The sequence below is a fragment of the Echiichthys vipera genome (genome assembly GCF_963691815.1).
Source record: "Echiichthys vipera genome assembly, chromosome: 9".
NCBI classification, from domain to species: domain Eukaryota; kingdom Metazoa; phylum Chordata; class Actinopteri; order Perciformes; family Trachinidae; genus Echiichthys; species Echiichthys vipera.
The window spans coordinates 11543049-11570273 of record NC_139834.1 but is presented as its reverse complement, the minus strand read 5'-3'; the positions used below and the strand labels follow the sequence as shown (position 1 = coordinate 11570273).

General features: G+C 39.9%; 2 protein-coding genes across 2 annotated transcripts; one reads left to right on the top strand and one right to left on the bottom strand.

Annotated features, from left to right (window-relative positions):
* Window positions 1-652: 652 nt before the first annotated feature.
* col9a3 (collagen, type IX, alpha 3) lies at window positions 653-17720 on the top strand. The gene is made up of 32 exons (XM_083920239.1): window positions 653-944; window positions 1870-1938; window positions 3349-3384; window positions 4548-4619; window positions 4828-4881; window positions 7269-7304; window positions 7675-7698; window positions 7895-7948; window positions 9552-9605; window positions 9741-9782; window positions 9894-9950; window positions 10060-10113; window positions 10259-10312; window positions 10477-10530; window positions 10763-10816; window positions 10947-11000; window positions 11086-11139; window positions 11227-11280; window positions 11391-11444; window positions 11530-11574; window positions 11677-11730; window positions 11854-11907; window positions 12588-12641; window positions 12820-12891; window positions 13553-13588; window positions 13838-13882; window positions 14431-14463; window positions 15122-15268; window positions 15391-15445; window positions 15546-15728; window positions 15898-15975; window positions 16370-17720. Exons 1-32 carry the CDS (start codon window positions 879-881, stop codon window positions 16552-16554), a joined length of 2037 nt encoding a protein of 678 aa, XP_083776365.1. The 5' UTR covers window positions 653-878; the 3' UTR covers window positions 16555-17720.
* A 524-nt stretch (window positions 17721-18244) lies between these two features.
* On the bottom strand, window positions 18245-20781 carry LOC310952015 (uncharacterized protein; the record flags this gene model as incomplete). Its single annotated transcript, XM_083920502.1, is given in 6 exon segments — window positions 18245-18370; window positions 18763-18904; window positions 19480-19666; window positions 19780-19942; window positions 19944-20109; window positions 20204-20781. Coding segments are annotated over 6 exon segments (1362 nt in total).
* Window positions 20782-27225: the final 6444 nt, after the last annotated feature.

The following is a 27225-nucleotide window of genomic DNA, read 5'->3' as shown; positions in this document are numbered from 1 at the left end:
TCATTTTAAAGTTAGATTAAGAGTAGAGCTCAGATTCTGTGCCCTTTATGAAAGCAAGTTATGTCAATCTCTCTCTCTCTATAGATAGATAGATATATACTTATATTCATGCAGCTAATATGTGGGGGCTTGCTGTTCTTTGTTTTATGTGATAATAGACGATATTTTGGTTTTGGCCTGTTAATCAGACATCACCTCTTGCTTTAGGCGATTGTGTTTGTGAGAGTATCAGTCAGTATTTTCTGACATTTTATAATAAATAATCGGGGGGGGGGGTTAATTATGGGAAATGTAGGATCCAGTATTTTTGGAGCTTGATGATCAGCTGAGGATTTCTTGGCCTGTTTTTTTTTTTCATTTTGACCATCCTTCTGATGTGTCTCTCTCAAGAGAGTCCCCAAACTGTATGTGTAATATTGCAAACTACTTCTAAATGACCAGCGTGTCCCCTTAACACATTGCACTTTTACACAGCAGCCTACACTGAAAAACGTTCTTTTTACCTTGCAGACATGGAGGGTTTGTTTCTCAGGTCACTTTCTTATTGGTCAAAGCGTGAACCCCGTATATTCCCTATCTTTTTAGCCCAGCCCACTTCTGTGGTGTCCGAAATAGTTTCGCCGCTGCTTGCTTGCTTGCTGCCTCCCTCACTCCTCCTCACCCCCCTCACCCCTGTGTTCAGTGCGCCAGATTGAGTTCAGCCCCTTCGGCTGGAGGCTCGGGTTTATCTGGAACCAAAGAGAAAGCCATTCAGGAGCTGTGCACCGTGAGGTAAAGGAAGGCTCCGCGGACGCTGGGGGGGAGTGAGCGAGGACCTGGAACCGGGGATTTGACCTTTTGCGCATAAACTCGGGTTTGTGAGGGCGATCGGAGGAACCATGGCGGTGTTCACTGCGCTTTGGGTGCTCTTACTGTGCCAGCTTTTGACATCATCCTCAGCCCAGGTAAGGGTGATCAAGATCAGCATCCCTCCTTTCATTTAGCCGCTTCCATCTGATCTTAATGGAGATGGGGATTTTTGTTTTGATGGTACATTTTAATGTGAAGCTATTGCAATAAGTCAGTGTCTCCTGCAGGTCCAATAAAGGCCGTGCGCCTAGTGTTGATGATGATAATGGCAGTCGCTCTCTGTTGCAGCTGCGTTAGCCCAGACCTGCGCCCTCCAGCCTAAAACCTCTTGCTTTCTCTCATATTTTACAGTCAAGCGCTCTTTAATCTGCTCGTACAGTTGTCATTGAGAGAATGCGGCTGGTATTGTGTCGCTCTGGTTCTGTATGGCCATTTTACTCTCCCATAGCAGCCTAACTGTGTGCAGGTGTATGTGTGCCTTTCGCACTGTTTGGTGAAGTCGGGGTTATGTTTTCTTCTGGACCTGTGGAATGCACGGGTTGGGGATCAGTGCCACTGCGCACAATGCCACCTCTGTTCACCTAGGCTCCCTGGAGCTGGAGCTCATTTGGAAAGTCCTCAGTGAAATACGTTTGTTTTCTTTAAAATGGACTGTGAATTATTGATTTAGTTGTATTTTCATAGAAATCTAGTTGAGTCTTCCGTTTGTGCATAAGTGTCTTTACGCACACTTATTTGCATCAGAGTTTTCGGAGGGTTTAATTCAATGTGTGTCTATTTACATCTTTAGAATCATTTTATTAAGTTAATTTTGTCTTGAGTGAAATTTGGCTGTTTTCTTATTTATTATAATACTGTTGATGCTAAACTATACCAAACATTCGTCATCACTTTGTTTTATTCAGTTCGTGTAAAAACCCAGCCCACTCATGTATACAGTATTTGTTCTGTTGGAGGAACAGAGGATGTATGACATGACTTAGGGAGAAATGCCTGAATTTGATCAATATTGTGTTGCAGAGACCAGGCCCCAGAGGAGCCACAGGGCCCTCAGGACCCACAGGTGCAGATGGAAAGGATGGCACTGATGTGAGTTGACTCTTTTTACTCTATAACGGTTATACATTTTGCCTATTTCACATTCATCAACTCAAGTCAGAAGACAAGAAATGGATGTTAGTATCTCATTTGAATGGGGGTTTTCTTTCTCTGGGTGAGCATTAATTAACAAATTATATTCTTAGACTTAGACTTCTCTTTATTGAACCCTTTGGGATGACTCCCGCAAGGAAATTGAGTTTCCAGCAGCTTACAAAAACACTTTTTCTTTAAAGAAAAACAGGATGTTAAGTTACAGATCAAGAAATTAGAATAATATTTTTTAAATGTGTTCCACATCCTCTAAAGTAATAGGTAGAGTAGATTCCCACTCAGTTACCTTTGGTAAGTGTTTTCTTAATGCATAAATGTGGCTGAAATGCTTCTAGACGCCAGTTTTTATCACACTGACTCCTCCCAAAGCCCCTCCTACAATCATAATCATGGATGCCAGGGCAGGCAGGGTTTAAAGGCTTGTCTACTAAATGGAGTTCTTTAGGTAAACTAAATAGTATTGAAAACGCATTGGTTAATTAACCTATTAAACCCTTAAAATCTTAGATTATATTCATACTGTGAATAGCTTGGCTTCTTCATTATTTGGTCATATTAACTCATACAGTATAAAGTCAGTCAGCCTGGTATGTGTGGATTTCCAGCATTTTACAATGTCAATAAATGTGTACAATACAAGAACAATCCACTGAAACTTACGTGGCCCGATTCCATACTGTTTTGCTGATATGTAGGATATGATGTTATGGTTCAAAAGAATGAGGTAAAAATTATGCTATGAGACTTTATTTGCACAAGGTAAAAGAGGAAATGATTACTGGGAAGCAGAGTAAAAAGAAAAACGATGGTAATTTAGTAAACCCCTTTATATCCGTTATATTTATGTCTTTCATCATTGTCAAACTTTTCTGTTAAATCAAAAAAATAAACATTGTAAATGTTGCGCAGTCATGTCAGGAAATCTTTAGTTGTGATTATTTTTGGGACTGCAGTAAAGTTTAGGCACACAGAGGGCCCATTCATACATTCCCCAACTCTGTGAGACCATCTAGAGTTTCACCTCACACCTCCTCCCTGCACCTTCAGCCCCCCTGTACACACCAAACCCAAGCTTTATCCTGTGACCAGTCAGCATCGGCTCGGTTTAGTAGTGTTTGTTCTTCCCCCAGTCTCTGCAGAAGCTAAACAGCATATCCTATATACTGAAGCCGATCACACTATTACTGCTCCATTCACTTTAATGTCCGTGCTGTTGGTATTACACTAAGTAACAGAAGGATTTGAATCAAGGACGCTGGAAGTATTTGGGACTGGGCTGTGCGAAAATGAATAAAATGCACATTTTGTCGGGCTATAATACTTGTTTTTTTCTTTTCCCATTAACAGGGTAAACCTGGACCGGCTGGGCTGCCAGGGAAAGCAGTAAGTTTTCCAACAAGTCAAGTTTTATTTAGCAACGTTATGACAGTTATTGGGGTGGTGATCAACACTTCACTTTGTAAAAAAAAAAAAAAGCAAGGCCCTCTTTTGTTTTCCTTGAACCCTCCTCTTGACTTCGTCCTAATCCACACATACATGGGTATTTTCATGAATGTAGATTTTTCTATGCTTTTTGACTTTGCCTTTCGTCTACATGCAAACTGAGTTTTAGGTCACTGATAACCAATATTTAGAATTTTTGCTTGTAACGGCGCCACAAACGAGACGACATTTTTGTGCAATGGCGGACAAAATACTTCAGGCTCAAACCTTGCTAACAGGACTTCATGTTTACATGTAAATGTATACTAAACACAACTACACTAGTCCACTATTTTGAGGAACAGAAGCGTTCAAATGCGCTACAGAGCAATCACTACACCTTTGCAGCCAGGTAGCCTTCCAGTGATGGCTCTTATTCAAGCTTTCGATTAGTTGATAAACTGATTTGATCAATTTCATGATTGGCCAACTTGATATTAGGGTTATATTGCCACCTGTTGGTTCAGCAGTGCTTCAATGTGTTTTTTCATTGTATTGCATTTTGCAATATTTTTAATGAGGGATTAGAATCAGGTTCATTCTTGTTGCTTTCATTTGGACTGAGATTTTTTTTGCAGATGTGGACAGTGGAGGGAAAACCCAATTTCCAAAAATATGTGGACCAGGTGTTAGAAAAAGAGCTGCAACACCCCTCCCACATGTCAACATAATATTAACATACAACAGTGTTAAGTTGGTTCAGCGTGATTAACTAATGACCCCAATTTAGCTTTAATGAAACTTGTAACATTTATCGTCTGCACAAACTAAAGTTGCCTTTTTATGTACATATTTTTGTAACTATATTTCAAAGGAAGTCAGAATACCCTTCCTTCAGCAAGAAGTAAAATTTCCGACCCCTCCCTCTTTTCTGATCTCCCCCCTAGTTATTTTTGCGCAGTTCCCGATGACCTAAAATCACAAATCTGTAACAAAGGGCTTTAAGGGCTGTTTGTTTTTTGGCTCAGCTAACAAAGCATAAATTAGAAAAGATATCAAAATTGTTTTGTTGGGTAGATCATTTGACTTATTGTGCACTACTTAATATAACTCTGTCTGTGTAGGGTCTCAAAGGGATAGCAGGAATACCAGGGGAAGCAGGAAAACCAGGTCTGCCAGGACTTCCAGGGGTGGACGTAAGTGTCCAATAAACACACACTTACAATTCTTATACGAACATCAACCCACCACCCTTTGTCTTTGTTAAGGTATGTCAGGAATCAATGACTAAACAGAGTGTAGTTTATGCTAAGATGTTGAAATTATTATTATTGACGTTTAGAATAACCACAGAGCACAAGGCAATGATGTACTGTATAACAGAATTATATGCTTGCTCTTCAGGGTTTGACTGGTCCTGATGGTCCTGCTGGGAAGGATGGACCCCCAGGGGAAGCAGTAAGTGTGTCTTAGTCTCTTGATCTTTCTGGGATGCTGAGGATACACTTAACGACGCACACATTTGAATTTTATGAGCTTATCTTCTTCAACTGCTCCCCATTAATCAACCAGTTGAGGCCAGCCACAAATGTAGAAACACTGCATGGTGCTTACATGCAGATCTTTAGTAGGGTCTAACAGGCCCGTGTTTCCTCTGTCAGCATGGATTTGTCTAGAAGGATTACCCTCTCGGTGGGAATATTTTTAATGAGGGATCAAAATCGGATTTTTTTCTTGCTGCTTCCCTAATCCGGCCTGGAATGCACACGGTTTCCCACCAACCTGTGAGATGGCAGGGGATGATGATCTGTTGCCCTGATGTTTTCTCCTCTGAAAGACACAAGAGAAGACAGAATTACAACACAGTACTTCTGCACTACTACATCTTGTGATTCAACTGGAACATGACTTTTATTACCCACACTGAATAAAATATATGAAAGAATAAAGATGGAGGGAAGAGGCTGCAAATTCACTGTCAAGACAGATAAACCCCCCTCCGGGCAATTCAACTAATTAGCCAAGCTAATGAGGAAGCTTGTGTCAGTGTCCCTAATTACTTAGATTACTACACTGTCATGGCCGGTTCATAGAGCTAAAGAGTCGTGCAAAGACAACAGGTTCAAACTGGTGGAGTTTGAGACGTGTGTGCAGCAGTAATCAGCTAGAACTAGGGTTGTGTTTACAGGTAATTTTCAGCTACCTCACATCTGTTTGTTTATGCTTTGTATGCCAGTATGCTTTGTTGTCTAGTTTGCGCACCAAGGCATGCCATGAATAAGTAACGTCCCTGTGTTATGCTGGAGGGGTTTTTTTGTGTGTTTTTTTTTGTCTTTCGCCCTCTCATCTTTTTCTAAGACAATACAAACACAGCTGTGAGGGAGGGAAACAGAGAGTTAGTGGAGGAGGAGGAGAAAAGGTCATGGGGAGGGTGGGTGAGTGAGGAAAAGAAGGGGTATCGCAAAAAACACAATTTGATCATTTATTTGAGCAACTAGTTTGTAGCAGTCATTTTAACTGACAGAAATAATGGATAAAATATGTAAACAAACATAAAAGAAGATGACATGCATGGACCAAGTATTTCAGACCAGCTATGTTTGTTATTGAGGTCTCATAGCTAAACAATACCAAGTATATGAATTCTTTTTGGGATTGTGCACATAACCTAATTTCATATATATTTATGGTTTATTTATTAGAGACAGGTACCGTTTACATAAACAAACTGAAAAAAGCTATCTGATGTGTGTTATAGTGTTTATAGCAGATGCTAGTTTGCAAAACCCGTCCCTAGAATGGCTTTTTTATACAATCGATGTCATTGATTTTGAGATTATCATTTTATTAGATTGCAATACTTGCAAAGAAACAGACATTTTCTCCCCCTCCCTTTTCTCTGAATTGTTGCTTTTGATACATTTCATAACAAGACACAATAACACTGCTCACCCCAGACTTACCTGAGGTGCTGGAGCTCTAGATTATTAACCTGCACACTGAAATTTGTGCAAAAAATGTTCTAATTAGCAAGTTTTCAGTCAGAGAGGCAAGAACAGGCAGCAAGACACATTGAAAGAACATTAGGTTGAAAGAACATGACTTCATTAGCCATAATGCAGAACACTAGTGTCAATCGGTTGAACTTGTGTGGTTAAACATCAAGGGAATTGTAGTCCTGGCAATTGAGGACTACAAGTTAGACACAGTTACATCAAGAAATACTAAGCACATGAAATAACCAACAGAAATTACAATATATGGAGAACAAGATACAATATGCAACAGTAGAGATACATGCAATGTAAACTTTAGGCCTCAGCCATCATTAATGTAGAGCATACAAAATGTATTATTGTTTATTCATAGCAAAACACTTATATTGACCCATTTTAAGGTATTTGTAAAATCAGACAGTCATATATAGCAACAATATTCCTTTTCCTCTGTTATCTAGCTGGAATGTGACTATTAATTGTGTCAAGGACCACACACAGGAAGTAATACAAAATACATATAATAATCACCCTTACAATAAATAAAAAGAGTTCTTGAATGGCATTAGTAGGCTAAAGCGATGTAGAACATACATTTTTCAGACAAATTTGAATTTTTTCCATGTAGTTTGAATTGTACACAGTAAAGACTGGCTTCATGTTCTCTTTTTTTGCATGTATTTTTTTTAATTTACCCAAATCTCAGTTACGAGAAAGTAAGAAACATCTACATTTCTAAAACTTTCAAACATTGAAAGGCATTATGTCCAAAGGGTTCATGCGTAGGTCTTAAGGTTTCTTGTGATTGTGTCAGAGGTTGATTGTAGTATTTTGCCTTGCTCTCTACAGGGTGACGCTGGACCTCCTGGGCCATCTGGATCTCCTGTAAGTACCCCCACATACTAGTGCCACATTTCCACTGCATGGTACGGCACAGCTCTTCTCGACTTGCACTTTTTTTGGTTTTCCATTGGCAAAAGTTGTGAATACTACCTCGTACTTTTTTTGGTACCATCTCGATTCAGTTTCCAAGCAAACTGAGCCGCTTCTCCCGTGTACTTTCTTGTTGCTGTTAACTCAGCTCTAAATCAGACTTAGGTCAGATAGCCTTCAGCTGACATAAAGGTAATGACACTTGTTCTATGATGTAACTCGACTGGTTACCTGCATATTCACCTCACAGCAACAATCTGGGATAAACTTTCTTTAAACTTTGGTGTTTGTGACTTAATTTGCCTTCCTGTGTCTTCCGTAGGGCAGAGGGAGACCAGGAGCTGCAGTGAGTACACAGCACTGTTTTATCACATCACTCTTATGTGCATAAAGATGGAGATTGTGATGCATTTGTACCATATTCACATATCACTATAGCGTGTTTGCGTACTGGGAAAGTATGCTTATACATATTACATAATGTTTGTAAGCTACATATGTACTCTGATGCTTTGCACACACCCAGTGTCTTTTGTTTCCAGGGACTACCTGGAACCAACGGGTTGCCAGGCGGAGTCGGACCCCAGGGTCCAGCAGTGAGTATCTGTCTTATCTCTCCAATTAGACTTCCTGTCATCTTCATGAAGGAGACACATTCTCTGATTCAATAAGATCTTCAAATAATTCTTGATTCAATGTGATGGTCAAATAATCCTTGTTATCTATTTTATTCTATCTCTGATCCAATACCCAGTTGGCCACATAAAGTTTATTTTAGTAGGTGAATAGAGAATGGCAGCCAAATTCATAGAAAAGCCGCTGCAGTGCTTGCAGCAACCAGCACAACATTGCGTTAAATCTCTGTATAACATGGCAGGACCAGTAGAAGAAGAATAACCACTGAAGACTCGGTCACACTTTATTTGGATTGTCCCGTGCTCATACGTTTGTGTAATTAAAAGCTTGCTCAGTTTCAGAGGACCGTCAAGTATTGTTAGCAGCAGTGTTAATATCGTCTGTGTCAGACTTAATCTTAAGGTTCGTGTTAGTCTATTTTCCACTAACTCAAGCTGTTTTTTTAATACTGTGTATTCTGAACGTTACATGTGATGTAAATTAGATTATTATTGCCTGATCGGGGAGTATAGACCTTTTCAAAGATGTAAACATAAACATTCCAAATCAGTCTCGGTTTATTTCCTGTTGCAGTGCATGTGAATGACATCGGCTCTATAAGGTTGACTGGAACATAGAGCTTCTAGCTGGTGTGCACATCAAACACAAGGATCCAAGAGCCTTTTAACGTTTAATTTATGGGCAAAATGTATGTACAGTAAACAAACATATATCAATATATTAGAAGATATACCATTAGTAAGGATAATAAACAAAAAGTAAATAAATTAGCTCATATTATTAATGCAGCTACTTTTTTAAGAAAGAATTCTTTACGTTAGGGCTGAACAATTAATCATGACACATGGGCAATGTTGAGAGCTACAGCAAAACCCTGCAAGAAATGACCTGACTGAACTTTCCAGGTAGGCTCAAATGGATGGCAGCAATATACATATTATTTTTGCATAAACTATATTCTGACCCAAGGCTGTGGACACCTCAGTGAAATAAATCAATTATCTCAATGTTCAATGAATGTGCGGCAGCTATTGAGCCTTTTGGCAGTTTCAGACCAGATTTTATTGCACGTGTTGTACCCCAATGATAAGACGTGATACGACGCCGTGACATGTCCTCTCTTAACCCTGACTGTTAAGAAGTCAGATACACACATTAAATTAGGATGTGCTGTAGACATAACTCAAAGGATGAAAACAATAAGTGAACCACGTTCATAGGTACAGATTCAAGGTGAGCGCAGAGAAACGTTCCCCCATCAACAGATGAATTTCAAAAACAGCCAGTCCAGTATTAAACTCTGCACGTACAGCATTCTGCACAATGAACGTCAAACATCTGAGTAAAGTGACATTAAGCAAAACACATTTTTGGACTGGAGAGGGATTTTAAGTGTTACTCTTCCCTCTGGGACGACCATAACTGATTGTAATAACTGTGACCAGGTGACTTACTGTAGCTGAGATGTTGCACATTGACTCTACCTTTGATACTATCTTATTTTAAACTGACATGCTGAAGATGCTACTAATCTGGGTGCTATCTATTATCTGTTTTTTTCAGGGTGCTGAGGGTCTTTCAGGACTTCCTGGACCTCCTGGCACTGACGGACCACCAGTAAGTGCAGTTATCAATTTTCCACTGCCACCCAGTGGATCCCTTGTTAATTGTATCTGGCTTCACAGCTGCAGGGGAAATATTAACATTTTAAAAGGGTCTCTTAATGTGTGTTGCCATCTCTCCATCTGTCAGGGTCTTCCTGGCACTCTTCATGATCTTAGCGGTGACCTCCTGGTAAGTTTTCAATCATCCACCACCTGTGAGATCACAGCAGTAAACTGAAAATGCTTCCCCTGAATACAGAGAGTTTAGAGTCCTCAGTGTGTGTGTCTCTGTCTTCTGCAGTGTCCTGCTATCTGTCCCCCGGGTCCCTCGGGTCCTTCTGGGATGCCAGGATTCAAGGTAAATATAATTTCTGTCATGGTTCTTGTTTGATTTCAATCAATCAATCAATATATCTTTGAGAATATACACAACTCATGCACATGCACATGTATTTTTGCTCTTGTAGGGTCACACAGGGCATAAAGGAGACAAGGGCGAGTCTGGGAAAAATGGAGAGAAGGTAAGTGTGTTAGGTTGCTGTCAGTGGTACAATGTGGTTAATGAAGGTAAATAGGAATAGAATTAGAATGTACGAAATATTTATTTCATTAAGTTCTGTGATTTGGTGTTTTGTTGTCGTTCTAAGTGCCCTGTTCTTTTTTTAGGGTGACAGTGGTCTACCTGGCCCACCTGGTATTCCTGGAACTGTGGGTCTGCAGGTGAGTTACATAAAGATGACTCAGAACTTGTGTTTCTTTTCACTTGTTACATAAGTTTTATTATGTCAAGTGCAGCCTATCCAGGCCATTTTTTTAAAAACTTCCTGAGTGTTTTTTTTTAATGTTTTAATGTGCCTTCTTAATGCTCTTGTGATGTGTTTAAGGGCCCACGTGGTCTCAGAGGTTTACAAGGCCCAATGGGATCTGTAGGAGACAGAGTAAGTAACTTTTAGAGCACCACCACTCCTTCCTTGTTGGGCTTCTTATTACTCATTATTAAAGTCATAGAGTGTAATCTAGAACTACTCTATATGTCAAGTGTTTTGAAAAAACTTTTGTTATGATTTGGCACTATTAACTTAATGTTATTGAATTGAACTGAATACTCACAATGCAGACATTTAAATGTGTACTCACAGTATGTTTTCTTTAACCTTCCTTTGTGTCTAGGGCCTGCCTGGTTTCAGAGGCAAACATGGCGTCGTCGGCATCATCGGAAAGACAGTGAGTCTCTCCTTGTTTGTAACGTATTTGAAATAAAAATGGCGTTTAACACAGAAGTAGTTAACATCCAGAATAGACGGCTGGTCCCATCAATGAATAGCTGTGTATGTGTTTCATCTGATGTCTCCAGGGTGATGCTGGAGAAAAAGGACCACAGGGATTCAGAGGACCCAAAGGAGAAATTGTGCGTAAAAGACTTTAATTTGTGACTCTTTAGTTTCAGAAATATATAGCATGTATAATTGACACCCTAATATGTCTTTTAACAGGGTAAAATTGGTCCCAAAGGAGGTCCTGGAGGAGCCGGACCCAAAGGGGAGCCAGTAAGTGCATTTCTGATTATAAATTACACATTTTTAATATCCATAACCTCTGAGAACCATGAGGATCATATCTGATGCATTCTACAGGGTATTCCTGGCAGAGATGGCAAAGATGGTACACCAGGGTTAGATGGCGAGAAGGTAAATTGCACCTTGCATGTTCTACATGCTTTGGTCTTAGATTAGTTGAGAGTCCACGTAAAGTGATTGTGTGAATAAAGCTGATGACACGGTGGTGTCTGTGTTGATAGGGTGATCCAGGACGCCATGGGACAGTTGGAGAGAAAGGACCAAACGGACTACCTGTGAGTATCTGAATTAGACTTGTGTTATTTATTCTGTCATTAATTTGATTCTCCAGTCTAAGTAGTAGTTTATTTTCTGTTTCAGGGTTTACAAGGAAAGGCTGGTACAAAGGGGTCTAAAGGAGGAGTCGTGAGTATTACAAGAAAATAGAAACAGGCTTTAACCTTAAAACTGAGATTAGGACCATTAAGGACAACTATTACCTTCACCTTTTTTTTTTTTTTACACCAGGGTGATCCGGGGAAGGCTGGGGAGACGGGACCCTCTGGAGAGCCAGGTATTCCTGTATGTATCTGATGGAATATTTTTGGTCACAGCCTCTCTGACATGTCACTTAACCCCACAATGTTGCGTCTGGACTCTAAACTTTCCTGACTTGTCCACACCATCTTTCGTCTCCTCTCTTAGGGTGATATCGGCGTCCCAGGAGAGAGGGGGATAGCTGGACCCAGAGGAGTGGCTGTAAGTTACACTATAAACTAAGCAAATGTGTATCTGTGCGTGTGTAATTTGCTGCACTGCTTGTGTAGCTAGAGAGCTTCAAAAGTATCTATTACAGAGCTTTTAAAAGCCAATTTAAAAGCCAAATAATTAGAGTTTCTGCTGCACCGATATAATTTAACCAACTTACAGGCTCAGTTTCCAACACTTTTCAACAACCAGCATGGATATTTGAACATCATCATAACTGAAAAAATATTGCAATGAATGTAAAGCACCCATCTCAAAGAACACAATGCACAACAGTGTACAGCATGAGATAAAACCGGAATCGCAGCATAATAAACTACTGCCCTTCAAAGTTAATGATATTCAACTGTGGCTGATTATGTGGCTTGCAAAGGTGGAGTTTGTAATGAAGGGCCAATGATGAGAGCAGGTATTCATAAAGGAGGAATTCATAAACAGAGAGGCCTTTCTTTTTCACATCAGAACCTGCAGGGAGGGGAAAAAGAGATAAAACGGCATAGGAATTAACAGACTTCTCTCGCACACTGCACTGCATAATAATCATACTTCACACAACCATCACAGCCATTTCTTTTTAGTTCTGCTCCTCTGAATTTGCATTAATATCCAGTTTGTTTTACAACTGTTAACTCTTCCTAGAAGGATTACTTGACAATGTCTGTTTCCAACAGGGAGGTATCGGACCAGCGGGTGGCCCTGGGCCTCAGGGAGTGAAAGGCTTCCAGGTCAGATCCATGATTTCATCAATCATTATCAGTTTTTGAAAATAATTCAGATGACTCACTGGGTGTGTGTGTGTGTGTGTGTGCGTGTGTGCGTGTGTGCGTGTGCGTGCGTGTGCGTGCGTGTGCGTGCGCGTGTGTGTGTGTGTGTGTGTGTATGTGTGTGTGTGATGTACTGCAGGGGGTAAACGGAGCCTTGGGGGATCCAGGTCTTCCAGGTCCAACAGGAATCCGTGGAGAGTTTGGTGAAAGGGTGAGTTTGACGTGTGTGACAATATGAAATGTCACCCAGGGCTAAATGTCATCCGCTATAATCCCTGATACAGTATACGGCTGCCACAATCTTATAATAATGACACATATAGTCTCCTTATTATTAATTTCAATTCGTCTACCAGTTGTCTTCTCAATTAACCGATTAGTCATTTGGCCTTTACTCTATCAAAAAGACGAAGAAAACAAGAACATTATGGTCAAAAATGACTGAAATTCATCAAATAGTTTCTGTCAGTTCATTATTAATTAATTGACTAATCTTTCCAGCTGTTGTACAGTATATAAAAAACAACACCAAAAACAGGTAAACTAAAGAAAAATCTTCATGTAAGTCGAATATATGTCTCTGCACACCAGCATATGTACACAAAAGCACAGATGGAGCAGAGATATGTGACTATCCAGGTACTGTATATCAATAAGAAGGTCGCCCCACCTCAGTTTTAGTGGTGAAAACTCAAACTGCAGCCCACAGAGAGCTCCTGTTCAGAATGTGAGGACAGAACAAAGCCCGTCTTTATACCACCGCTGGTTCCCCTCAACCAGCCCACCTCACTTCCCTTCATCCCCCTTCTTTCACAAATATGTCTACATTGCTCTCATTTATTCTCTCTTTTCTCCTTTTTTCGACCCTGTAGGGTCCAGTTGGAGCTTCTGGAAGTAAAGGAGACATGGTTAGTATTCAAGCTGAATTTCAAGATGGTCAAGCTTAAATACAGTATGACCTCCACTGAATGCCTTTTGATGGTCTTCATACAGCTTTTCGGAGCTTGAAATATAGGATGGAATATGTGTTATGCTGCTTTTGATCCTGAAACTCTTTATCAGCCCAAGAGATTATAGACTCTTATTAGGCACATAATCGTACAATGAAAAAATAATACTGATTGAACCAAATAACTCACATCTTCTGTTGTATCTAGGGTGTGGCAGGAAGTGATGGTTTACCAGGAGAAAATGGAGAACCTGTAAGTATTTTCTTAAATGTTGCTGCCTGAACAGTGACATAAAGACTCCTTACTTTGTTGGCAGTAAATTAGTTATACAGTTGATACCGAACTCTGTTGCCTGGCAGCTGACCAGGGCACTTTACACCTTTTTTAATATCTTTACATTGTCTCCTCGTATAGAAAATGATTGAACTTGTTTAGATAGCACTTGATGGTCTTTCAAGTGTTGCAGTTGTTCCGATGTGCAGGACAAAAACCTGCGGTGAGGCAGCTTTTAGTTTTTCTGCTGCCCAAAGATCAGAAAGCAGCTGTGAGCGCAGATATCTTTAAAGATTAAGTGTTAAATCTAGCTGTTGGGCAAAGCTTTTGATGAGAATGTTGTATGTATTTGTATTTATGTTCTAAAATATTTTGACTGCCTATAATCTGTTTATTTTTGTATAGTCTTAAGAAATTTATTACATCACTTTTGTCTTTGAGTCCTGGGATTTCAGTTACCTGTAAGAAAGGTGTGATTGAGTTTGGGCTGTGTAACATTCTCTTTAACATATGTCTTTGTTTCACAGGGTCATTTTGGCCCAGTTGGACAGAAAGGAGAGGTGAGCTACATCGATGTTTTCATTTACATTTTGTTACTTGTGTGTTCTCTGTATCATAACTCCACATATACCTGTTCCCTCTCAAACAGTTTTCTAGGTTCTTTCATTGACACTGAAATAGTTAGATCAGATGTTGTGTGTGGGTGTAATTAGCAGCACAAGTTTGTTCCAAACTCCCTCTGTGTCAGCTCCCTCACTTAACATTGAAAATGGAGCCTAGCTTTGAGCTGTTGCCCACTTGTCAGAGTCATTGCACATGATTCTGCTTCACATTCCAGATTTAATAGGATTAATGAGAGATAGGTAGTGCTGATTTAGCTTTATTGGCCTGTTTGCTGCTACCGCCACGAGGGAAAGACAGTCACATTAAGCTGCAGCGCAATTTATGTAATTAGAGACAAAGCACTGATGAGCCTCACTCTCGCAGTCTCATTTACTGTTTGCTGTGCTCGTTGGAGTAATTATCAAGCAACAAGACGCCATATGAATCCGCCCCCGCATTGTCTCAACAGACCCAGTTTGCTCCTTGGTTGGTGTTTACTCAACGATCAAATTTAGAGGCTTATGGATGTTTTTAGCTCTAGTTTGGATTAAATTGATTTCTTCGTTTTTGTAAAATGTAATGAGTTATTTAACGGATAATTCTTCTTGATTATAGTCAGGAAAGCGGGGTGAACTAGGACCAAAAGGCGTAACAGGTCCACAAGGAGAGCTTGGGGCAAGAGGGCTTCCAGGCAAAACAGGATTGATGGGCTTCCAAGGGGAGCAGGGTTTGCCTGGAATTGCAGGAAAGACGGGTGTACCTGTGAGTGTTTTGTTTTTTTAATCTGTAAAAGCTTGTGATTGATTGACAAATATTAAATGTTTTCTAATAAACTGGCTGAATGAGCCTACACTTTAAAAATGTCTTATTGACTTGTGTTTCAGGGTAAACTGGCGAGTGAGCAGCAAATCAGAGAGCTTTGTGGCTCTATGATCGATGGTGAGACATCTTCTTAATACATCGTTTTCTGTAATTCACTCCAGTGTTGAATAAAGGGTAAGCTGGATAATTGACCCATTGTTTTTTTTCTGTCACACAGACCAAATTGCACAGCTGGCAGCTAACCTTCGAAGACCCCTGGCTCCTGGAATGGTGGGCCGTCCTGGCCCTGCAGGGACTTCAGGAAGCCCAGGAGTTTCTGGCTCTATTGGGCATCCAGGTTCCCGTGGACCACCAGGATACAGAGGCCTGCCAGGAGAACTCGGAGACCCAGGTCCCAGAGGTATGAATATTGATATCAGAACGGACTTTTGATCTATTGGTAGGAGCACAAAAATCACTTGATCAAGTGCAAAAGCATAAAATGGAAGTACTCCAGTAAAGTTAAGTACTGATTTTCAGAAAATGTACTGAAGTACCACTACTGATTTAAAATGTTGTTTTCACAACAGGTGATTTTGGTGGTCAAGGTGATAAGGGATCTATTGGCAAGGCTGTTGATGGGCCCACTGGAGACCAAGGATACCAAGGTATGTGGACTTGCAGTATACAGAACACTCTAATTAGAGTTTGAGTTGATCAGAGCTGGGGTGTTGTTCACGAACGCATTTAAAGTTACTTTTCTGTACATATAGATCTACTCATGGCAGACATTTTGACCTGTCACACACAGACGTACCTAATAAGATTAATAATAGCTACATTCCATGTATGTGCCAGTTCCAGGCCACACACACACACACACACTTGAAAGGGCCTACTGGCACAAATGGAACAGAGCCATCATTGTTATTAGTTACACCTGTTTAAGTCTATTGTGGTATAATTTGTACTGATTGTTTTACAACATGGTAAAACATTTGAAGTCTGTTAAAAAATGTTAAGAACCACTGCACTGTCTCATTCCCTATACGCTGTCCACAGGTCTTCCGGGAGTGCCAGGAATTGTCAAAGATGGGCGTGATGGATCTCCAGGAGATCCAGGTGAGCCTGGCGAACAAGGCAGAGTAGGTAGGACTGGGCACCAGGGACCTCCTGGAATCTGTGACACAACAGCCTGCCAGGGAGCAATGGCCGCTGGAAAATCTTCCAATCCCAAAAACCATTAAACATGACTTCCTGCGACCCGATGCCATTCATCCCCTAGGAGGAAGGGTGATAAGTAAGGGAAGGAAGGAATGAAAGAAGAGAGTGATCACAAAAATGTCCTCTTTATTTAAATACATGTATCACAAGATGGGAAAAGTAACATCAAACAGGTGTGATATTTTGAGAGGAATAGAGGAACATCCAAGGAGTGACATGAATTCGACATCATGGCATCCAGAATTAAAGGGGACAGAGGCACCGAAGAGTCCAAGAGAACAACTGCGTTGCTCCAAATACTACAGTATCACATAACAAGACTTGACTTACAAACAACTGGAAAGTGAATGATGAGTCCTTTTGTGTATAAACACTTTGTACATGTTGTTTCCATGCCCCCATTACCCTGGTTAACCTCCTTTTCGCAGATGACACTCTCTAAGAACAACAGTGACTGTCTCTGAATGTGCATGTAATCATGGCCCATTAATGTAAATCACAGGTGTTACCTCAACATACAAGCTTACAGTGTAAAATATGGAAATAGGCGACAGAGGCAAAAAGCCTTTGCAAGAGAGCTGTGTATGTATTGTCAAAGGAATAAAAAACACAAATACCCAGGTGCCCAGAAATTGTGTAGATTAATGCAAAACTTTAAACTTTGATCGTCTTTTTTTTTTTTTTTAAACTTCTTTGTTTGTTTTTTTTCCCTGTTTTTTTTTAATTGCATGTGAAGTCGATTCTCTAGATTTGAGGATCAAAAACAAAACTAAGCTTGTGGATGCATAAATCAGACATTGTAAAAATAAATTTAAGACTCTTAGGAGCAAAGTCAAAGTTTTTTTTGAATCTATAATGACCACATCCACTATGTACTACCGGTGCTTAAATACTATTTATTATTTGTGGGTGACTGTTGTATGTACAGTAAGATGCTACAGCGACATGTTGTAAGAAAGAACAAATAAAGCCACTTTTCAGTAAAATATTACTCTTCTCTACATATCAACATTTCAAATGAACAGTCTATATGTCAGAGTAATATGCTTAACACCATGAAAATCAAGTAATCACACTAATTTATACAGCAGCTTATTTCCATGCAGAATGTAGGTATTAAAGTGAATTTACACTTAAATATATGATTAAAGAATAAATGTATGTGGACATGAAAACTGAACTGAACATACTGTATGAACATTTCTTCTTTTTTTTATTTAAAAACATTCAATGAAAATAAACACAATTTGAACCAAGCATATAAAAGGTGCACATATAATTTACATTTTGCTAAATGTTTGATAGCTGAAGAGTTGAAATCTAGTCATTAGAGCACTAGCTCAGCTGTTTTTAAAGGGGAACAGTGCCCCCTGCGTATGACTCTGTGAAAAGCCCTTTTTTTTAAATGTTTGGGAAATATTACATCAGTAGTAGAAGAAACGGCATTGTGCATCAAACACTGGCCTGATGCAGTGTGGTCTTGTGATGTAGCTGGAGAAGAACAGGGGTTCTTGAGTCATGGTCTGAGACAAGAAACATTCCACTTTCTAAATAACTGTAATGTAGTCAGAAGCAGAGCTCCTCTCAAAAGGGTGCTTTTTGTCATTTAAAATAAAAAACACTGACCTGGCCCATAGCCAGAGCTCCTGGGACAATCCAAGTTTGAATGTAACATTAAAATGTACTCAAATATCTGTCCGAGTAGTGAAAGGGTCATTGCTCTACAGCAAGAGGAATGCTCAGTGTCTCGTCCATCTCACGGTGGAGTGGGTCCTGGCCTGTGGATGGGCTGGATTTAAGAAAGTATCCTTTCCCATCAGTGAATGCCTTCTGAAACTCCTGTAAACGGAGAGAACAGAAAGATATTGTGGTGGATGACAAACAGCACCAAAACATTACTATAATATTTAAGTCTGTGCCCATCTAGACTGCCCCTCTCTTTTACTCCAGGAGGTGGTGATGTTGCACACCGTCAGCATAATGTGGTGGGTGGTTTTAATTTGCTGCCATGTACAAAGTATTTGATTTTATAATGTAAAAGTTAGAAGAATTTGATTTGAAAACTAAAGTCATATAAAGTCAGCTGCATTACTATTCTCGGGCAGCAGGAGACAATGTAATTAAGCTCTTATCTTTCAGCCCCAGGTTTCAAGTCTCAAATAATTCAGTTGCAGGATGATCAATCCAAACTGCTTTACATCCATCGATATTTTAACTCAACACAAACGTACGTCTTTGAAGGTGTCTCCATACATTTGATTGATGTATCTAAGGAACGCAGTGGTCCACTGTAGGGTGGTGACTTTGTCCGTATCCAGCTCACAGAATGGCACCAGCGTGTTCAGCTCGTCACAGTACAAACGAATCCTCTTCCTGTGCAGAAGCAAAGACAATACAGATGTTTAGAATCCGTGTTTCTAAAGAGTTAGTGACCTGTTATTTAGATTCTAAAGTATCATGTCCCAGTGGCTTCCAGAAGACATTACGATATCTGTCTATGGCTGCGATAAATAACTGTTTTCATTTCTAATCTGCAAATTAGTTTCTTGATTGATGAATTAATCATTTGTTCTATGAAACATCAGAACACTGCGCCTCACCGTACCCCAGAGAACAAAGTAATGTCGTCAAATGTCCCCAAAACCGAAAGAAAATATATGTATTATAATGTAAGACCGAGACAAATAGGTTTTTTAAGTTAATCAACTAATTCATTCATTGCATCTCTTTATCTATCTAACCCCATTTCATTTACCATTTCTAAAAATATCTAAATATTAAGCAACTACACATTACACACGTAATAGCATAATATATGACTGTGACTATGCCCAGAATGAATCAAATTCTGATTAAAAAGTACATTAATATTTATAGAGTATTATAAGATTGCGTGACACGTTATGGAGAGTGCAGAGACACCTTGTGTGTTGGTAATGGCTGCTCACCTGCGCTCCCTCTCCTTACTGTTGTGTCTCTCCCTGCGCTGGACAAGTGACATTTGGGACTGAGCTCTTTTCCTGGTGGTGCTCCGTGATTCTTTAGCAGAGTCTGGGGCAGCCGAAGCAGCCTTGATGGGTTGAGAGCTGTGGGTGCTAGCGTGCTTCCTAAAGGCAGCGGGTGTCCCAGCAGCATCTATGAAAAACATGTGTATCAGTAAGACACAAACTCTGCATTGTAGTGTAGCAGGCAACAACAAAAAAAATACATTTTTTAAATAAGTTCAGGTTGAGATTAGGGATTATTACTTTCTATGTTCACCAACTGCTGCTCCTCTGTTGAGTTTCCGCCACTTGAATAGTGAGCTTTTGTCACATCCCTCTCTGGGCGGAAATTAAATGAAAAACCCTTGGGGATGATTAAACCCTGGTGCTTGTTAGGTTCAACCATGTGAGGATTAAGGCCAATCACCTGAGGTTAAAACAGGAAGAAAAAAAAAGTCTGGGTTAAAAACACCCCCTACAAATGGACTGGAAACATCAACAGGATTAGCTTTGTCACTTTTCATCCACTTGTGCATTTGAGGGTGTATGCTTGCCTCTTGAGCCTCTGCAGACTGCTGAAGTATTGTCAAAAAACTGAAACACATAACAGAGATTTTGCACATTCCATAAAAAATTGGATTTTAGGGGCTACATTTACTGACAAATACACTATATTAGTGACACCTACTTGCTGAGAACTGCAGACTGAATATCTTGCTGTCTTGGGGCGTCAGCAGACATGGTGTTAAACCTTTTCTCCAAGCAAACTCTAGCAGCCGATCGGGATCGGTTCTGTGAAGATGTGCTGCTGTTGTCGTATGGTTCAGTCGGACTGTTTTCACCTCTGATTCTGGCCAGCACAAAACCAGGGACCTCACCATAAGAAACTGGTGTCTTTTCTCCAGGCATCACCAGACTGGGTTCATCAGTTGAAGTTGATAGGTCAATAGCTTGAGTGGTTGTAAAAGGGGAGATCAATGTAGATCCAGCGGCGTCTTTAACCATCAGTGAAGCAGGGTGAGATTTGGCATTTGGCAGATCTGGAGGGGCAATGTGTGCTTCCATGTGTGCCTGGATAAGGTGCTGAAGGTGTGTATACTCAACATCTGACATCTCCATCAGTCCAAACTCCGGTCCCATCATCTGCCCGTGATCGTGTGTGAAACATCCACCTTGGCTCAAAATCACCCCAACAGGGTCACAGGTGTGTTCTCTGGATGAAGGCGATAATTGGAGGGTTTTACAGGCTGAGGCAAAGGACGACATCCTTCACTCTAAAAAATGGGATGCAGATCAGGAAAAATAGCACCATAACAGCGACAGTAGAAGTACATAACCGGTCCTTAACTAGCGTAACATTAACTGTGATGTGTCCTGTAAACTGGCTCGTTTTTTTAGGCCAAAGACCGCTTAGCTGAAGGAGAGACAAAGCAGCCAGGGACCCCCTACTACAAATATTGTCATAAATTGATTTGCATATTTATTTGGACAGCTAGGGCGGCCATAAGCCTATTCACACATCTTTTTATGGTGCATACAATACTGAGATATTACAATGATCATTATCAACATATTCATATATTATTTATACAACATATGTCAATGTTAAACATACATTATGAAGGCAAACTGTGCATGGCTCCCTTGCCTATAAGCCAGTAAGCCTATCATCGAGGTTGTGTTAATGTATTTTTTTCCACAAATGTATCTTTGCTGATAATACGTTGCATCCATGTTAATGTATATTTACTGACATATTTTCGAAAAAATAAAAACGTTGGAGAGATTAAAAAACAATTTGACGGGCCCCCTGGAGTAACTCGACCCCCTATTGAAGATCCCCGGTCTATAATATTATATTAAAATGACCAAAATTATTGTTCAAGTTGGCCTAAGCAAACTTACACTGAGAAATGCTGAGGTTAAACAAGTTATTTAACTACCTCAAGCTGTTGGTCGTAGTAGCTAAGTACGAAACATCGCTCGTGACGTTACGTTACGAGCGAACGAGGGACTTTTAAGCTAGCCGTTGACGTTAGTAACGTTAGCCTCGGGTACATCTGTAAAGATGTTGGCTCACACGACCGCGGTAAAACCTCGCCATCTTAAAACATTTTCAATTATCAGATAATAAATTCTCTAGATAAGACGCAGTTATTATTAATGTCTTTCTATGGGCCTTAATTACTCTGAGTCTCCAACTTACTTTCTAATGCGAACTCCTGACGTAACTGACGTCGGTGTCCAACTGCTGCTCGTTACACTGTGACCGGGACTTTTGGACTCGTATGTCACAGTATGTATTTTGAAAAATGAACTGTATCAGAACTGAATGTAGAAATGTAATGTCGTATTTTGAACACGAGGCATATCATATTGAATCTATTGCTAATTTGATGATGTGATAAATTGTATTTGCACAGATGTAAAGTAACACAAACTAGCCCCAATTCCATCGCTTTCCAAATTGAATTACAGAATAATCTAGTCTCTAAAAAACAGTATTAAAAGTGTCAAACTCTGTCATTTATGTATAGATTACTAGTTTATACGTTTTACTGAAATGTATTTATCCCCAGGTGGGTTTTTTTCAATGTATTGTCAAATCTATTTTTATGATGAGTACATGTCTGAATTATTGTATATATGTGAAATTTTAAATAAAGTCACTGTGACTGGGACATATTGCACTCTTTGAAAAAAATGCTGTGTTGTAAACTACACTATTCAACATAACATCATGTATAAATATAGAAAATATAAAAAGTAAGTAAGAAAGAAAAATATAAGTTGTGAAAATTCTTAGGCTACTCCACTACTGATGCATAATAATAACATAGGCCTATTAATCCCTGCACATTAAAATGGAGGGATTAATAGGCCTGTGTTATTATTATGCATCAAATTATATTTGCATATGGCAGAAGTTTCTGAATAGAAAACAACTATCCTAGGGAGATGTTTTTTGTTTTGTATTTTACAGGATATGATAATAATATATATATCATTTCTACAAAATACTAGCCTACACTTGATTCTTGTGACCAGTGGTGGAATGTATCCAAGATCTTTTACTCAACTAGTGTACCTAAGTATAATTTTGAGGTGAGCTTCATTTGAGCAGTTACGTTTTACGCTTTCTTCTACTTACACAAAAATTGTACTTTTTACTCCACTACATTTATTTAACGATTTAACCTACTTGTTACTTTGCAGATGTAGATCAATAATACAAAAATATAAATCAGTTCATAATATGATATATTATCATAGGTTTAGCTGCCCCTTAGTATATAAATTAGTTTAAATGAGCTCCACATTTACCAGCGGCAACATTATAGTGATGTACACATGTATCAATAATTATAATCCATATGATTCTGAAATGGGGAATTCTGGTAACAATTATTTATCTTTGGGTACTTTAAAGTCTATTTATATACTAAATAGTAGTACTGGGTCTACTCGTAACAGAGTATTTCTACACTGTAGTATTCATACTTTTAATTACTGCAGGTGAATAGATCTTCCACTACTGCTGACACAATATTTGTGACAATGAAAGCAACAATGAGGATGGATAAAAAATGGGGTTTGAATGGGTTTGCATGGGTTGAATGCCGCAGTAGGTTATAGGACTCTGCACGCATAATTAATCTTGTATGTGTTGCATTTCACAACACCGTCAGTTGTAAAGTAGTCATTAGATGAATGCAGTGGTGTTAAAAGTACATTTTCCTTTGAAATGGAGGTAAAGGTACCTTAAGTAATACTTGACTCAAATAGTTTCTTGGATTGAATTAAAAAATAGTACTTTATGTACTTAGTTAACCACTGCATTACGATGTCCCCCCCTTTTGGTAAGACATCGGCCTTGCAAGTGGCAGATTCAGTCCTTCAGGGGGAATATTTTCACCCCCAAAGACTTTCTCTCCATTTCCTCTCTTGCTAACCCAGGTCTATCCCCACCTGCTTGTCACAGGGCAGTTTAAAACCAACTGATTTGCCAACGTTTCTCAAAAGCATTGAGAAAATGTGTTTGTTTATTGTGTTTTACAAAACTGACCATTCAAATTGATTGAGTGATGGAATGTAACAAGGTACATTTACTCAAATACTGTGCTTGTACAAGAACATGCATATTTCATGCTGCTTTGTATTTCTACTCCACTACATTTCAATGGCAATTATTGTCATATTTAAACTATATATGTACATTTATTACACAGCTAAGGTTGACCAATTTGTGGATTAACATTTTACATATAAAATACATGATCTCATAAAATATTGTAAATTGCGATAGGTTACCCACCAAACCAAGAACGACCAAATATAGTAGTTGAAATTAGCCCCATGACCAAACACAGCAGTACAATTCTACTAACATTAATGCATCAGTGTTAAAAATCCAATAGCAATGGTACGGACGTTTTTTTTCAGCATGTTCATTTTTGAAACTGTAAGTACAATTAGCTGGTGTTGGCATTCCTTACTGTACAGTAACATTTTGAATGGCATTTTCATGAAATATTCTTACATTGTGTTATGGTTACTTTTAAAATCTTCCATCACTGGCTATATATTAATTAAATATTATTTTAATTACTAACTCTTATGTTTATATTCATCTATGTTTAGAGGTTCTAAAGCCATAACACATTCACCTTTTACTGTTAAACCTTTTATATATCGTTTATGAAAAGCCACCAGTCTCTGTGTGGAACCACTAAAATGCCATCAACCTCTTTTAAGGAGACTTTTTAAATGTACCTCTATAAAATATTAAACAGAGTTTGATTTATTCCCACAAAGAGAACAGTGCTGGCAGTGTGCTTTAATATGGGATTTGTTTTTTAGTAACAGATTTAGGCTCTACTCTTGTAACAATCAAGCAATTGCAGACTAAATACAATTTAAAAAGGTATATATCATTTTATTGACTTTTTGCATTCTCAAAGAACAATGAAACAAGCCATTTTATCAGCAGCAAACATAAAAGCCAGATCAAGGCTATTGTACTGACACTATGGCTATGTTAAAACACAGAGAAACAAAAACACTGTACATTTTTGTACAAAAAATGTTCTATTTCCAATTAGAAATGCACATAGAGTTAAATTTACAAATGACTGATTAAGAGGCATTTAGTCAAACAAAATAAGAATAATAGATACTCATACGAGACAAAATAGAACATAATTGACTCAAATAACTCAGAGCATTTCTATATCAGGCTACAGTGTCTGATCTCTCACATGGCTTTGCATGTAGGTCTTGTTGAAATTTCAATAAATCACAGACAACCACTTTCCTTCAGAAAAATACATTCAACGCCGCAGTATCTCTATTCAATTTGATAATACTAACCCTTTTTACAGGCCTAGCTTGACAGCCTTAGTGTCCTCAGTCTAACCTGGCTGGACATTGCTTTTATTTCCATCACTGTCAACACTTGTATTGGTTTTGGTTTCTACAGACGCACCCGGTTTATCAGTTACATTGCTCACTTCCTTTTTTTCTTTTTTTCCTTCTTCACCCCCTGTGCTTGCATCTACAGGGGTGCTTATTGTACTAGCAGGACTTTTCTCCTGCTCATGTCTTTGCCCTTTGATCAACTCTCTTTCTTGACTCACTGGTCTACCTCTACTCCACTCATTGTCTGTGGGGTGACCTATTTGTTTTCGTTTTCTGCTGAGAACATCAGGATTGTTGCTCATACGATTTGGGAAGCGTATGAGACCTTCTGTTGGAGTGGGAAGTAAGCCAGGTCTTTGTCTCTGGGGATTTACTGCTAGCTGATTTTGTAGACTGTCAAAACCAGGGCATGAGTTTCCTCCACTGTTTTGAGTTGGACCTATGGGCCCATGGTGTGTTGCCGAAAGTGGATCACTAGGGCCTTTGAATCTGGTATATTGATGAGGACTATTGAAATGGGGGGATGCGATCATGTTTGGCCCTCTGCTATCACACCCTGGGCCCCTTATATTTGACCCTTGCATGGCGTCCTTCATAACTGGCTCAGATCCCATTGAGTATATCCCTGGTCCCATCATGTCTGGACCTCTTCTATCAGACCCAGGGCCCTCAGTGTTTGTATCCCACCTACCAGGCCCATGCCTTATATCTGAACTTTCAGGTACTGCCCTCCTAATATCTGTTCTACCCGGCCGTAGCCTTCTCATGTCTGGACCTCTACTTTCCCCCCTAAAATCATGTTCAAATCCTTGTCTTACTCCTACATGGTTTTCCATGTCTACACATTCCCTTTCAGGTCCTAGTCCAACACAATCTGAAAACCTATCATCAGTCCTTGGACCTTCAATGTTAAAATTTCTGTTTTCCGTACTTGTACCTCTTAAATCTGGACCTCTGGGGCCTCTTCTATCAAGAACTTCCATTTCAAATCCTCTCCTGTTTGGGTATGAGTCTGGAGGTCCCTTGTGAGGTCCTTCCATGTTTGGCCCTCTAATATTACCTTCGAAGTCTGGCGGCCTCCAGTCATTCCCCATATTTCGACCCCCTCTCATATCTTTTCCTGGTTCTCTTGTGCCTAGACTTCTTCTATCATGACCTTGTTCTCTATTGTCTGGATCCCTTTCCTCACTGAAAAATGGTTCAGGCCCCCTTCTATTTGGCCCAGTACCCCCTCTACTAGGCTTTCTCCATCCATTTCCAGGTCCCCCACTACCAGAACCTGGGCGTACCATATTCAGGTCACCCTGGACAGGCCTTGGACCCCTGCAATCAGGACCACTCCAATCGTCTGCTGGACCTCTCAATGGCTCTGCAAATGGCATATTTGACTTTTCCTGTATGGGCCTTGCCACTCTACCTTCAGGACCTCTCCATTCCGTATGAGGACCATGCCTACTATGTACTTGAACCTGCTCCCCTGGACATTCTTGGATGGTGCCTGGACCCCTGCTGCCATGTGTTATCCAATCATCTCCTGAACATTCTCTTACATATCCAACATCCTCTATATTGGGCCCTCTTTGATCTGACCATTGTTCCTCTGTGTCCGTGCCTCTCCTATCAGGTGCAGAGACCCTGAAGTCTGGCCTGTTCCATCTATCTCCCTGATTTAGTCTGCTCATATCTGGCCCTGGTCCTCCAATGTTTCCTCTCATTGGCCTGGAACCCCTCAAGTTTATACCTCTTCTTTCGGGTCCTTGGCCTTCTATATCTGGGCTCTCTTGGATAGATTCCGAGCCTCCAAAATCAGACTCTCCCCAGTTATCTCCTCTATGCCTTAGACCTTCTGTATTTGGACCTTTCTGCCTGATGCCCTGGCCCCTCAAGTCTGGACGACCTGGTCTTCTCCAATCTGGTCCTGGATCCTCCATATCTGGACCTCTCCTTTCAGACCTGGGCTCTCTGAAGCTTGGGCCTCCTGGTTCTTGTCTGCAAGGCCCTGGGCCCTCAATGTCTGGACCTCTACTTTCACAACCTGGTCCCCTAAAATCTGGACCTTTTGGATGCTTCCTATCTTGCCCTGGGCCTTTGATAATAGTTCTTCCAGGCCTCACTCCTCTATAATCTGGAACTCTCCCATCAGACTCTGCACCCTCCATATCTGGAGGTCTTCTTTCCGGCTCAGGACCCATGAACTGTGGGCATCCTGGAAAGCTCCTGCTGTTTTCTATTCCCTCAATCTCTGGAGTTCTTCTTTCTGGCCCAGGACCTCTGAAATTTGGACCTTCTGGA

Coding starts and splice junctions, on each gene's coding strand:
- col9a3 (XM_083920239.1), top strand. CDS start 879: ATGGCGGTGTTCACTGCGCTTTGGGTGCTCTTACTGTGCCAGCTTTTG. Junction 4,882..7,268: donor ATGGACCCCCAGGGGAAGCA/GTAAGTGTGTCT, acceptor TGCTCTCTACAG/GGTGACGCTGGACCTCCTGG. Junction 7,305..7,674: donor CTGGGCCATCTGGATCTCCT/GTAAGTACCCCC, acceptor TGTCTTCCGTAG/GGCAGAGGGAGACCAGGAGC.